Raw genomic sequence first — 13,087 nt, 5'->3', positions numbered from 1 at the left:
CTGTGTGTTTATATAAAAATAATCAAAGAAGAATTTTCAAATATTTTCTCTTTCCTTAGTTAGACGATGAGAAAGTAGAAAGCCTGAAATTATCACTCTTCCACAAACTGAGGTAAATATCCATCAATACTCAGACACGATAGCTAACACAAAAAGCATTAGCAACGGTACAGCCCAGGCTTGGATTTCAACAATAAAGCAAAGCAAAGCAAGAAAACGTCCATAAAAGATGACTTTTTGAATGATTTATTGCTCGTATGAAGTTCTTTTTGTGAATCTCACATTTTAAGCTGATGAAAAAAAAAAAGAAAAAAAAAAAGAGCTTTTGGTCAACAAGAACCTTCCAGAGCAGGATTGTCAAACTCAAATACACAGTGGGCCAAAATTCAAAACTGGAACAAAGTCGCGGTCTAACATTAATATTTATTGAAAAAACAAAATCTTCCTCCAGATATAAGAATGAATCTTTTCTTATGGACCCGGTCGCAGCAGATGGCCGCCCCTCTCTGAGCCTGGCTCTGCCGGAGGTTTCTTCCTGTTAAAAGGGAGTTTTTCCTTCCCACTGTTGCCAAAGTGCTTGCTCATAGGGGGTCATATGATTGTTGGGTTTTTTTCTCTGTATCTATGAAGCACCTTGAGGCGACTTATGTTGTGATTTGGCGCTATATAAATAAAATTGAATTGAATTGAAACAAGTTTTGCTGAAAAACTGAATATGGAACAAGCAAAGCTTAATACTAGACAATATATATATTAGCTGTATAATACCATCAGGCCAGTTATAATGGCTTCGCGGGCCAAATGTAATTAGGCTGCAGGCCAAATTTAGCCCGCGGGCCAGAGTTTGACACTTATGTTCTAGAAGAAGTAAAAGTCTTTCCATAGTTGAACCCGGGGAGTGTTTTTTACTGCTTCACTGAGGTGTTGGCTGATTGTTGGCTTCGGCTCCCCCATTGTCCTCTAAATATAAGATTAGATATAAAATCATCCAGATCCCAATTACTGACCAAAATAATTCTGCTTTTAGTCCCCCCCTCCCAGACATGGCTACCACAACAACACAAGAATAGCTCCTCCATGCCCTTTTTCTTCAAGTAGAACCCCCCACTTCACACACACACACACGAACATAAGCGCCAGACAACTTTAAAAAAAAACAAAAAACACACAACTGGTCCCTGTCTGATGTTCCTGTCATGGAGCTGGTGGCGCCTGAATCATACAATCTGTTTGCTGCCATCCTCAAGCTGTGATTCTGACACCCACCACTGACTACGAGCACGCGCGCTAACACACACGTCCGGTGTCACAGATCATGAAAAACTAATGCGCGAGCTTTAACGTATGCACACAGAAACAATAGAGACATGTCCACGGGTGAGCAGCTACATTCAGAGATCAATCTGCATAAAGCCGCCCACTGCAAAAAGCCAGTTATTGATGCCGGTCCAACAAAAGTGCCCGCCATTGATCCAAAAAAAGGAGGGGGGGGGGGGGGGGGGGGGGTGTCTCTGTGTGTGTCACAAGTCAAAGAATGTGACAATGACAAAGTTGCTTTCATATCAGCGAAGGCTTTGTCTGCGATGCAACGCTGTACCTGTGGGCACAACTAAAAAGCCAGTATAGCCCATTTTCCTCTGTGTTTGTGTCTATGTGGCCACAGGTTCTTTGTCTGAGGTAGTCACATGACCAGTCTGACTTGGCGCCGTCCCCTCCCCTCTGCAGTGCGCCACCATACAATAAAAACGATACGATATATGAGACAACAACCACCCACGCTACACGTGTGCTTACAAACAAACACCCCATCAGTCCCTGGAAACTTTGCTTCGTGAGCAGAACGCCATCCTTAATGCAAAAAAACAAAGAAAGCGCCACGAAAATATAAAAACGTGTCTCTTAATTGGCCGCATGTGAGCTATTAGTGATAAAGCGGAGAGGAGGAGGAGGATGATGTGGAGGGAGATGTTAAAGAAGAAGGAAGATGAAGGAACGGTGGCAGCTGCGTGGGAGGGGGTGGGAGTGAGTCGGGATCAAGTGGGAGGGAATCGATAGTGTTGATGATGATGTTATGGGTGATGTGGAGGACGAGCACGGGAACACGGGTGCACAGGGTTAATGGCGAGATTGACGAGGTTTGTGGCAATGTGCGAGCTGGAACACGTTTAGCTGCTGTGGTCTTTGGACTGGACGTAGCTGGGTGCCGAGGAGGAGGGAAAGGAGTGAAAAGGAGGACAAAAAGGGGAGGAAGGGCACAGATGGAAAAATATGGGACAAAAAAAAAGTTCAATTGTCGTAAGGAGCTGTGCATTTAAAGGAGAACGAAGGACACGGGAGGGAAACAGAGGGAGGGTACAGATACTCAAGGTTGGAAGGGGGGGGTGGCGGTGGGGGTGGATGAGGGGTTGGGGGTTTTGAAGCAGCCAGCTTAGGTCCCAAGGGTGCGATTTCCTGCTCCAATACATTAGGACAGTCTGACAGACGACTCTGTGGATGTAACTGTGTATCCTATGTGCATGTTAATTACAGAGAGAGAGACCGAGGGTTAAGTAAGTCTGCAGAGGAGAGAGCAGCACAAAGGCAACTCAGGTGTTTCCCTAGTCAAAACAAGTCAATGCGCTTACCTTCTGTGGACCCTTAATTACAGCCTCGGTGTCTAACCACTCTACAACAGCCTACATTCATAATCACATACATCAACACTGTGTGTGTGATTAACAATCTCTCATCAAGAGGCTGAAAAATAAAGAAAAACACAACGACGTCTTGACTGTCTGTAGGTTTCGGGACAATCCCACCACGTACAGAGGAACTTCTGCACAGGAATATCCTTCCTGTAACTCCCTGCTATTTCTGCTTTTGTATTCAGAAGGCCACTTTTATGATAACAAAGAAACAAACTGTAAGAAAGTCAGTTTGTTTGTTTTAGTGCCAAAAAACTAATAGAAATTCTAACCCTACAACTAGAAATAATTACATAAACACTTCAGGACAAAGAAAAGCTGACTGAAATTACTTGAGGACCTTTTCTGAATAATTCGGGCAGCTCTGACAGAAAATTGAGAAAAGAGATAGTTCAGAATAGTTTTTTGTCATAAAACATGCAGTTTATTATCTGTCCTTTGCTTCCAAAGGTCGACATTTATTACATTTTATGTTCTGGGTTTTTTTGCTGTCTCTGTGCTGCTTAAAATAAATAAATATATAGCTACCAGAAAAATTTCTAAAACAAAAGGCTGCTGACGTTTCTAACAAAAGTCACTTACCATCAGCTCATTGTGGAGGGAGTGATATACTGAGTGTAATACTACACATTTGTGGCAAAGAACTTCTACAGTAGCTGTAAGAATTGTAACAGTGTATAACTGTTTTTGTCCAATTACAGAGCTTTACAACACTGAGGTTACACGTTACATCAGGCTGTAGATACAAACTAGGTTCTTGTTAGTAGGATCTGATGAGGTTTGTTCACAATAAGAAAAGCCAGACTTTCATTTAAGTGCGAGTGAAAAACGTGGCATATAGTGTGCACAGCCATAAGTGGCTGATTAAAAAAAAGAAAAAGCAAAGCTGAAGTAAGGATTTCACTGCTCATTTTTCTTGTAGTTAACTTTTCCTTCACCTTAGCAAAAACGTCAAAAGTACAAAGCACAACAACTGGACTAATGGGCTTCCTTAGTTTCTCTGCATACACCCCCACTCGACCCATCCAGCTCCAGCCAAGCATCCCCAGACTGTGGCAACATGGTTCTTCTAAATGAGTTTAGGCTTTATTAGTCTGTCAGGGAGGGAAAAAAAAGAAAGAAAAAAAAAAAAACATTGTTTCCCCCAGTAGCAGGTTGAGATATTATTCATCTATAATTGGTAATAACCCTGTACCCCCACCCTGAGGCGGCTCAATCTCCACTGAGTAATCACTGCCACTGCCTGCTCTGCTGGAAACAGCATTATTAGGTCGATAGCACTGTCTCTACTGCTGCTGTCTGCCAAGGAGGTTTATTATCAGACAATATATGGCTCTGCTCCTGTTGTTCTTTAAAAACCACACAGGAGGCTCCAAAATAAGCTCCGGCGGGATCATTTAGGCTGAGGCTTTATCAGCTTTTATGACAGCGACACTTGATCAAAACACCGTTCACTTTACAATATTTAAACTGGCACCTCGGCTGATTCCACCAGGTCAAAACAATGTCACAGGTTTTCTTCGCATCAACGTTTTAAAAAGCAGCGATTCAGATTCCAACTCTCACACTTCAGTCTATAAAATTACTACTTCTTATTTCACAGAACCAAAGCTGAAGATATTATTTTATTTATTCACTTTTTTAAGCAAAAAGAACAATTCTTGCTAAGATTTCTCTCTAATGATGGTGGAGTGTTTAATTTTCACTCAGTGTGACATGCGTGACATCTCGTTTATTTCAAAATGTGTCAGGTTTATATATTAACTTGTGCTTTTACAATTTTCTGAGAGTGATCCTGGTTTGCACACCAACTTGGTTTGTCCGGCTCAAAATGGGCTCGACACGGTGACTGTGGTCATAGCCAGGATTAGTCTGCACATAACTTCTGTTACCTAACGTAGCACAAAACTGGACATTACATAGATGGATTTTTTAAAAAATGCATTAAAGCTCGAGTGACTAAAATCCAACTTGAAATTCACAGTACTTTAAAAACACTCCTGGGTTTGTTGTCACTAAATTTTTATATGCAGTAAAAACCCTGCTTAACAGCTCTCTGTCACCTGTCTGAATTAGCTGGCTTTTTATTTTATGCAGAAGAGTCAAACTACTGATCAGAAATCCCCTTTCATGGGAGTGCACACGTCGCCTGATAAAGAAATCCTGGGTGATAAAAAACAAACAAAAAACAAACCTTATCACTGATAAGAGACGGGCTATACTGAACTTTCTTTGTAGTAGCCCTACTGATATTTAAGTCACTGAGTATTTTTCTTGGAAAAAAACTGAAACAATCTGTGTAAATCATAGACCATCCACAAAACTGTGCTGCATTTCTGCACAGTACTACTGGAAAACAAGCTGCTTTGATAATAAGTGTTTAGTCTTATGAATGCGAGACTGTTCCTGAAGCTTTAAAACCTGCTGTAAATTCCCAACTTTTGGGAAACTACCCTGAGCCGTTTGGTTCTTCCCAAACAGTAAAAACGTGCGATAATAAGATAATGAGAAAGAGTGATTGCTGAGTGAAACTGAAACAGTGACCTTGCTGCTGCTTAGGGCGGACTAATATTTCATCAGCTAACACTAAGGGCACACCTGCCTCACAGCTATACCCACATCTGCCAACGGTTTTGTGCTTCATCCCTGTGAGGAGGCGTCAGGGGAGGAAAGGAAGAAAAGAGGGAAATGAAAGACCAAAAAAAACAAAAAAAAAAAAACAAAGTCTCATGTGGGTTTTACTCAGAGACTCTGGTGCGTTTCAGGGAAAGTGTAGGCTGTCTTTGAACAGACAAACCCACAAAAAGAAGGCAATGACACTGTGACAAAGGGAGGGGGGAGGCATAAAAGATAGAACTGCAGTGGTAAACCACCTCCTGAAGTTTGTTTTAGTATGAATACCTCGACTCAAAGTGTGTCAGCTCACAAGCAACTTACACAGGACACATGTCAAAAGCAGCTCTTTTCCCCCTTAAACGAGCCAGTGGAGCACCATTATGAAAGTGACTTATAGAAATGGAAGAGAAGGGGGAACAGAGGGAAGGAAGTGGCATCATGTGCTCAACATCAGGCAGAAGTGAAACCGTGCTGGCAGATGACATCCATTGAACATTTCAGATGAAGTCATTCATATCTCCGAGTCTAGGTTACACTGACACGCAGGCCACTAACCGCAAGCTTCTATCTTCAGCATCTTAACTAATTAGTCTAACTTGTTGCTAAGCAAAATGCCTTCGTGTTTGAGAGTGTGAGCGTGGGGTGCCTGGATCATTTCGACTATGAGATCATGGAGATCATGACATATGTGTTGATAAGACTGCGATGACAACACTGAAAACATCCATTTGCGGTCAGGATGTGAAAATCGGATGAAGCATCAGATTAACCTGTAAGCTCTCGGCTCATCTATCGTCACCATAAACGTCTAACACGTACCGAGTAGCCACTAACACTTGATTACATATTTGGAGAAAAACAGTTGTTAATAGTGATCGCACTTAGACGTTGTATAAGTTTAGGAGACAGTAGTCATTAACTACCGTAATGTCCAAGTGGTCACTGTGTCATTCAGCTATAGATACAAAAACAGTAATGTTTCCATGACTGAGTTTGGCTATAACTGTCAAATAAAATCGGATATTGCGACATTATTGCAGTTTGACAGGGAGCAAGAAGTGAGTGCGGAAAACTTCATAGCACTCAATCAAGAAGCTAATGAGATATTGTGCCACACCACGTGGCTACAAACAAAAAACAAAACAAAAAAAGGTGTCATTTTGAGCTCAGACCTACAGGTGCTTTGTCATTGGATCTCTCAGCAGATAGTCAAATAATTGCATTATTAGCATTTAAAAGCAGCAAAGCTCTTACAAATCAGATCCTTGTCAGTCGCTTCCATAACCTGACACCACTTGATAAGGTGGTGAAAGAAATGCATATTTTAACATCTACAGTATAAACAGCAGAGCAATGATCTTTCATGTTGTTTTTTTTGGAAGCTTTTCAGCCACAGGGATGTTGGTTTTTATAGAGTCGACCTTTGACCTGGTGTTATAGAGCACTGGTATAAATATAATCAGCCCCTCTTCTCCCGCTCTATTACATACCATCAAATAGCTGAGACAAAGGGAAAGAGCTGACCTTATCTGTCCTCAAAGTGTGCACGAGCACACACAAACACACGCTGGTACTGTCCGTACCAGTGTGGCTGACTTTAAAACTAACCCGAGGAGGAGGGAGGGGGGGGAACCTGAGCTTTCATCTGCATGCAGCTGCCTCGGTGAAAGACAACTGAAGAAAAAAAAAATTGCACAGATAAAATGATCAGAGAGTGGAAGAACGAAAAAGAAAACAAAAAAAAACAAAGCACAGAGCCGATAAACTGACCAGAGCAAAACAAAAAGGGCTATCTGTAAAAGCCTTGGACTTTATCCTGCCCTGTGATGACAGAACTTCGATCCCCAGGCAGGCAGCAGGAGACTCCCAGAACCCTGATTTAGGCTGTTAATCTCCCACTTCGATTCAGCTCATTGAGCAGCGTGATGCTGATCAATTAGAAAACAGCTGCACTAGCTGCTGACCACACAGGCACGCTTGTTTTTACTGCTTTTAAAGACAGATGTTTCTTGAAGCCACGTGTGTTCCAATTTCCATCTTCATCAGATCCAATCTCAAGTCTCTTCTTGGCAGGTTATGGAGCCAGCCACTGTCTCATGTCGACTTGTTAGATTACCGAGACACACCAAAACGATCCTCTAGAGGTCAAGCCACACAGGCAGGAAAGCCTCACAACTAGCACAATGGAGCAAATCTGCTCTTGACAGGGAAACGGCACATATGATCAAAAACACCGCTATCACTATAGCAACAAAAGCAGGCGTAGATGGGAAAAGTAAGGGCAGGTTTTAACCTTATTTTCCACCTGACTGCATAGTAAAAGTGGCAGCAAGGAAATTTTCCATGCTGGCGACCTGAGCTTACCTTGCCTGTGTAATTAAAGGCCGCAATGTTAAAGAGCCCTTATATGAAAGAGGCTATACAAGCAAATGGCATGCGCGCTTCTGTGTGTGTGACTCACCCATCCTCCTTGGCTCTGGATCCAGGGCTGAATGTGGTTGTCTAGGTAGACCGTCATCCACTCTACGATCCTGCCCACCAAGGGGCTCATCTCCTTCTCGACGCACTCGACACACAGTGCCCCGCCGAACGCGAAAAGCCCTACGATGCGGCCCCAGTTAACGCCGTCCCGGAACACCTCGTCCATCACGTTCTCGAAGCTTTGGTAGGCCGTGGCCGGCGTGATGTGCAGCTGGCTGTGAAGGTCGCTGAAGGCACGAGCGTATCGCAGCTCGAACTCATTGGCCGTGTCCCGGAGCGCCTCCTTCACTGCGTCGAGGTCCGTCGTTGATGGCGGCTGCTGCTGCCGCCGCTGCGGGGATGCCGGTGGGGTCCCGGGACTCGTGCCATTAAAAGTCCCATTGGCGTGTGTGTCTATTCGCTGTTCCTCATCCAACCCCGCTGCCCCCCCATCAGTCCTGTTCGAAGGCTCGTTGAGTACTATGTGGTTGAGAGGATAGTTTCTCTGGGAGAGTTTATACCTTATGTAGAAAAGCACAAGTTCTCTGTTTTGAGACATTTTGTATTTAAATGTGCTTTTTTTGTTTTCCCCTCCTCTTTGCTCCGGCTCTTCTCTCTGCTGGTCAAGCCTCGCTGTGTTAGAGTGTACACACACTGCGCCAGGCTTTTTTTTTTCCTCCCGTTTTCTCTGCTCAGACCACCATGGTCAGCTGATATCCACGGGACACTTGGGGGGTGAAAACCAAACCTATACAAGGCTGCACAGCTCAGGCCCTGCAGAGACACAACGATGAAAGGTCAAAGTCTGGATTGCTTATATCCAGGATTACGTGTGCGTGCGCGCGTGTGTGTGTGTGTGAGACCGTGTAAGGAGAGTGGAGAGCGTAGGGACGACTGTGAACCTTCAAATTAAATTTGGACAGGTAGGGTCAAAGTGCGTCTCTCTAATTGGGCTGTTACATATGAAGCAGATGGCGATGATATTAATGAGACGACAGCAGAGAGAATGTGTGTGTACACACACATGTGTGTGTGTGTGTGTGTGTGTGTGTGTGCGCGCGTGTGTCAGAGAGAGAAAGAGAGAGACAAAGTTAAAGGAGGTGTGAGGAAGGTGAAGCGAGATCAGAACGACAGTCTGGCTTGAAGCTCCACGTAGACATCCTAATCAGTGACCTCTGACCTCTGAGGGAAGCTTTCACACATCTTGTTTATCCCATCTCCAAGTACTCCGTTATTCTCTCGCTCACACACGTGCCCTTAAATCTTCACACAAAACTGACTCCGTCATATTTCCAGCCTCCTCCTCATTACTGGCATTGGAGGTTGCAGAAAGCATTAACGATGCATGTATATGAGCTTGCATTATGGGCTCTTCTGACAGCTTTAGCATGAACGTGTGGTGACAGTGTTGAACTGCAAAATAAAATGTGGTAATAAAAACTGTATGGGAGATGCCGTGCTGCCACTCTCCGCCGGCAGGTTTGTTCTCATCAAGTTAACTTACGTTTATGTTTCAGCGGCTGATTAAAAACAGCCTGAGCGTTGTTAAATATACAAAATGTCATAAACTTCCTCTGAACTCAAATTCTGGGAAACTATTAGCAAACACATGCAGCAATAACCTCAGTAATTTGGTTCTTTTAAGCAGTGATGTATCAAACTGCTCTTACTTAAAACATTCTGCTCAGATAGGTTACGCACAGGTCAAACACATGTTTGGTTACTTTGTCAGCGAAGGAATTTTTAAAACATGTGAACTACCACCGAGGAGAAAGGTCAGCATACCGAACAGGTACGCACCCACAGATCAGCTTCATATTTGAATTGGCCTTGAATTGGCCAGTTTACAGATATCAATATCGATACTTATCTTTAGCTGACAAACCTTAAAACATGCGTTTTGTTGTTGTTGTTTTTTTATGTTAACGTTAAGTTTAAAAATTAAGATAAATTAATTTGTGTTTCTGGAACAAAATGCAAACAAAAAGTTACAATAATAATAACAAAATATTTGTATTAGCTATCAGCCAAAATTTTATTTCAAACATTAGTATCAGCCATATTAAAGAGTAACAGCCCCCCCCCCCCAAAAAAAAAGAAAAAAGAAGAAGCAGCTTTGATTAGAAATATATCCAAGTTAGGAGGAAATGAACATCCGTTTCTATCAAATCAAATCTTCTCCAGTTAACATTTTAGGCAAAACCGATTTCCAGCAACAATAATGTGGGGAATGAATGTTTTATTATTCACATGTATAACAGAAATTTGAATATATCTGGAGTTGTTCCAAATAAAAACATTTGGGTTGTGGAAAATACAGTCTGGCAAGGATATATCAGCTTTTTTGTCAGGTTACATTAACAGAAATAAATAAATAAATCACAATTCATATGTGAATAAGAAAGTCCGTGGAGAAAAGCTCCTGCAGCCTCAGTTATTACTTTCACATCCCTGACAGCAGCCTAATAACATTAGCGATGTTCAGTAATACAAACTGCTTTATTAATTATTTCCGTTCCCGTCCTGAAGCCTCTAAATTGAGTTTAGGTCCCTGAAACAAAGACTCTGAGAGCAGTTGACTGGTCAGCCCCTTCTGTATTCTGCTGTCACCGTACCACACTCACTGGTACACACAAAAAGACGTGGGAGGGACGTGACCCGCCGGTGATCCCAAACTGTCTGCTTATCGTGAGGGAGTCTGACCTTTCCTGTAGCAATACTGACATTTACGTTGATACGTGGCGGAACCTAATAATCAGGGTGGCCGACCGCTGGGAAGGAGTTCCATGCAAATAGCGCTGGTGTCATTGCATAATACAATATACTCCTAACAGCACAATAGAAGCACGATACAGTGTCAGCTGGCTCCGAGCTATGGCAGAAACTGCCCCCCCACACACACACACATACACAAAAAAACCCTCACTGAAATACACCCAGCTGACTACTTAGTCCGCATTTGGGTGGTAAAAGTAACAGAAAGAGCCCGTTACAGCACATAAAGACCCACAAGGCAGCAGTGTTTACAATGGCCACATGGTCCCCAGCTACCTACACGTGGCTCGGGTTTTAATGGGCCAGCACTGATGTAAACACCACACAGCTCCTCAAGGAATACCAGCGAGTCGTGACCAAATGTAGCGCCCGAACGCGACATTAACTCAAACATTAACTTGTTTCAGTTAAACTGCTGATGTTTTTACGGTGGAATTTAAACTGTCCTTTTACACATTAACCAGTCAGAGCAGTGTTGAAACATGCTACTCCCTCTGGTGGCGCACTTAAAGCTTGTGTCAATTCCCCCACCGTCAGGATATTGATTATTATTTACATTTTTATTATTAAGTGGCGTTTTAACACCGTCAAAGATGTAAATATAATAATTAAAGATCATTCCCGAGCGTCTTACCAGCAACTCTTGATATCAAACCCGGGGGGAGTGCTCTTCTCCGTACACGGATCCTCTCGGTGAAAACGTCCCGAATCAGTCAGACAAGCCCGTCTGTCGCTTTACGTGTACAAAAGCTGTCAGAACACAAGATAGGTACTTTGTGCTCAGGACTGTATTTGCACGTATCCTCCTACGTCCCCCTCCTCTCTTTGCATGGACAGCCCTCCCCCGATTGCGTAACACCGACGCTTTTATGGATGCCTGTTCACGATCGTGTCGAAAATTCTCGTACGTGCACGACTTAAAAACAGTACACGTATGCTATTACTCGCTCCAGTAACCTCTTAGAGATAATCCAGGCGTTAGATATTTTAAATGTTAACAGCTAACAACACGTTAGAAAGATCGATGCAATTTATTACATTTTTCAATTCGATTCAATTGAAAGGGACGTTTCTTTGCACTGTCACTAGTTGTTCATGTATCTGCCTTAACGCGTTTAGCACAATAAATTACATATAAATAACAAACCTGAAGTACCGGTTTTCACCGTAGTTTAAATAAACTCCACTCTGTCTCTGTATTCCGCATACATTTTGATGTTTCTAATGAAAACTGTAGGGGATCCCGTGAACGCAACACAATTCCATTCCAAGACCTTTAATCGCGTCTCGTTAGAAAAAATGCCACTTTGCGACAACACCCTGCTTTATATAGACGACACCACCCCCGCAATTAGCATTGCAACACTAAAATTCCTAAGTAAGCCATTATGACAGAGACTGCTCCGCCTGTACTAACGCGGCTGTAGCCAGCTTGTGAACATGGCTGTCACTGTCATATACATGTAGTCGCACATTCGCAGACTGCAAGATTGAAAAACATATTTTCCGAGGCAAACCCTTTTACTACAATGAACACGTATAGTTTGCACAAAGCAGAATTACATTTGACCCCGAAAGCTTTGTGGAGGGAACGAAAGTATCGCTGCGCGTTTTTTCCCTAATCTGTCGACCTCTTTCCTCTCGCAGGATTCAGATAGGAAAATCCACCCTCTGCCATTCCTCCTCACGTTATTTCACCGACGCCATCAGCAGAGGGATCAGAATTACACTTGTACATCGAGCAGGAACTCTTACTTGTAGGGTGGTCTTCATAAAATCATGTCTGGTGGCTCAGAATCCAAACCCCGGCTGGATCAACCCTATCCGTCATTGCTGGCCCGTCTTGCGGAGGAGGTCCAGCTCAGCTACTGGTTACCGCAGATCCGCCCACAGCTACGCTTTCTACGTAACCGGTGCCAGTCAAGCCTCACTACAACTAGCGGGATCATTGCTTTTTTCTAACGTCAACACTCCGCCACAAATGCATTAACTGAGCCGTGCCAGTGTCGCTGAGATTTTCGAGTGCTTCCCAGCGTGAACTACGAGCTAGCCAAGGCTAGCTTGTAGGAAGCATCAGCTAACGCTAGCCGGCTAATATTAGCGCTAACTTGCTAAAACTGCGCTAGTTGTATTGCTGAAGCGTCACATCTGACACACAGACATAAATTATTTAAGTCGACTATTTATGGCAACTATCACACATTTCATTGTTTACATATTAACTTTAAGGTTCATTTCTTTTTACTTTGTTTTTTGTTTTTCATAAAAGGGCCCATGTAGCAGCTGTTTGGCATTTTACACTTTAGATAACAAAAGACGTGAGAGGTCTCCATAGTAACCTTTGTTACCCCAAAGCCTAGCAGGCTTCAAGGTGACTACCAGTTTGATTGCAGTGCCACCCTGTGGACATCTTGATATACCCACACACTTCTACGTTTTTAAACATTTAGTGTTTAAATTGGCTTTATTTGGTCATATCATAAAAAGCACGTGCAATAACAGCAAATTTAATGACGACTCCATTCCACACCGCATTACCAGCTTCCCTTACC

General features: G+C 43.1%; 1 protein-coding gene across 4 annotated transcripts in view; it reads right to left on the bottom strand.

Annotated features, from left to right (window-relative positions):
- bcl2l1 (BCL2 like 1) overlaps positions 1–12,499 on the bottom strand; it is a 31,631-nt gene extending 19,132 nt beyond the window's left edge. The window contains exons 1-3 of one of the 4 annotated variants that reach the window (XM_085392738.1): positions 12,291–12,499; positions 11,170–11,285; positions 7,762–8,534 (exon numbers count right to left, since the gene is read on the bottom strand). In XM_085392738.1, the coding sequence (XP_085248864.1) occupies positions 7,762–8,319 (558 nt within the window). In that variant the 5' untranslated portion in view covers positions 8,320–8,534; positions 11,170–11,285; positions 12,291–12,499. The other 3 variants (XM_085392737.1, XM_085392740.1, XM_085392736.1) reach the window with 3 other exon arrangements.
- Between the last annotated feature and the right edge of the window lie 588 nt (positions 12,500–13,087).

Source organism: Rhamphochromis longiceps, linkage group LG20 (assembly GCF_057381845.1).
Source record: "Rhamphochromis longiceps isolate RC_006_pf linkage group LG20, R_longiceps_female_GT1.1, whole genome shotgun sequence".
Taxonomy (NCBI): Eukaryota; Metazoa; Chordata; class Actinopteri; order Cichliformes; family Cichlidae; genus Rhamphochromis; species Rhamphochromis longiceps.
The sequence above is the reverse complement of the archived record's forward strand: the minus strand, read 5'-3'. Positions and strand labels throughout refer to the sequence as shown.